At 35.5% G+C, this 768-nt stretch overlaps 1 protein-coding gene across 1 annotated transcript in view; it reads right to left on the bottom strand.

Moving 5' to 3' along the window:
* Nucleotides 1–768, bottom strand: part of LOC119412468 (voltage-dependent calcium channel subunit alpha-2/delta-2-like) — a 43,130-nt gene that overhangs the window by 21,167 nt on the left and 21,195 nt on the right. The window contains 1 exon segment of the mRNA XM_037679475.1: nucleotides 108–224. Coding sequence (XP_037535403.1) covers nucleotides 108–224 — 117 coding nt within the window.

Consider the following 768-nt stretch of genomic DNA (forward strand, 5'->3'; position numbering starts at 1 on the left):
GATGGATGGATGGATGGATGGATGGATGGATGGATGGATGGATGGATCTCTTCATTAACAGATAAAACTGATTTACAGTATTTCAGCATCAGGATGTATGAACTCACATCGAGGGCTTTGCGCTTCTTTGCAAGGAGTTTTTCGATGTCTAAGGCCACCTTCTCCACAATCCTGCGAGGCTGATTCTTCACCAGACTAAACCGCCGTCTCTCCTCGTTGTAAATCTGTTAATTTTGCAACAGAAACATTATTACCGTGACAGTAACAGCAGTTTCTGTAAAGCATAGACCTTCATTCCCAAAGCCAACAGAGGTTTCAGGTGTCCGTGTTCAGAACGGTCATCCTGAGTGCAATAATGTGAATATTGATTCATGATCTTGTACTTTTTTAATTTAACTTGTGTAAAGTTTGTGTTATAATGTTCAGCTCATTTATGAGATGGGTGCTATGACCTTTGAGTTTTGTACCTGTTGTACTTTAATCATTACAAATATATTTTAACCTTTGAATCACCCCAGTTTCTTCAAAAACACTGATCAGTTCAACATCTGCTTCAATAAACTTGTTCTAGTTTTGTCTAGTTTTAACTAGTTTTAATTAGCCTTTTGATACTTTCAACATTTAGCTATTATTGTGCAAATTGTAGCATCTTGCTAGCCTTTTGCTACTTTTAGCTAAATGCTTACTTTAACTTCCAGCAAGTTTTTTTAATACAGTATCTTTAGCTTTTGCTACATTTAGATTTCTGCTAATATATATATATATATA

Source organism: Nematolebias whitei, chromosome 7 (genome assembly GCF_014905685.2).
Source record: "Nematolebias whitei isolate Nwh7 chromosome 7, NemWhi1, whole genome shotgun sequence".
Taxonomy (NCBI): domain Eukaryota; kingdom Metazoa; phylum Chordata; class Actinopteri; order Cyprinodontiformes; family Rivulidae; genus Nematolebias; species Nematolebias whitei.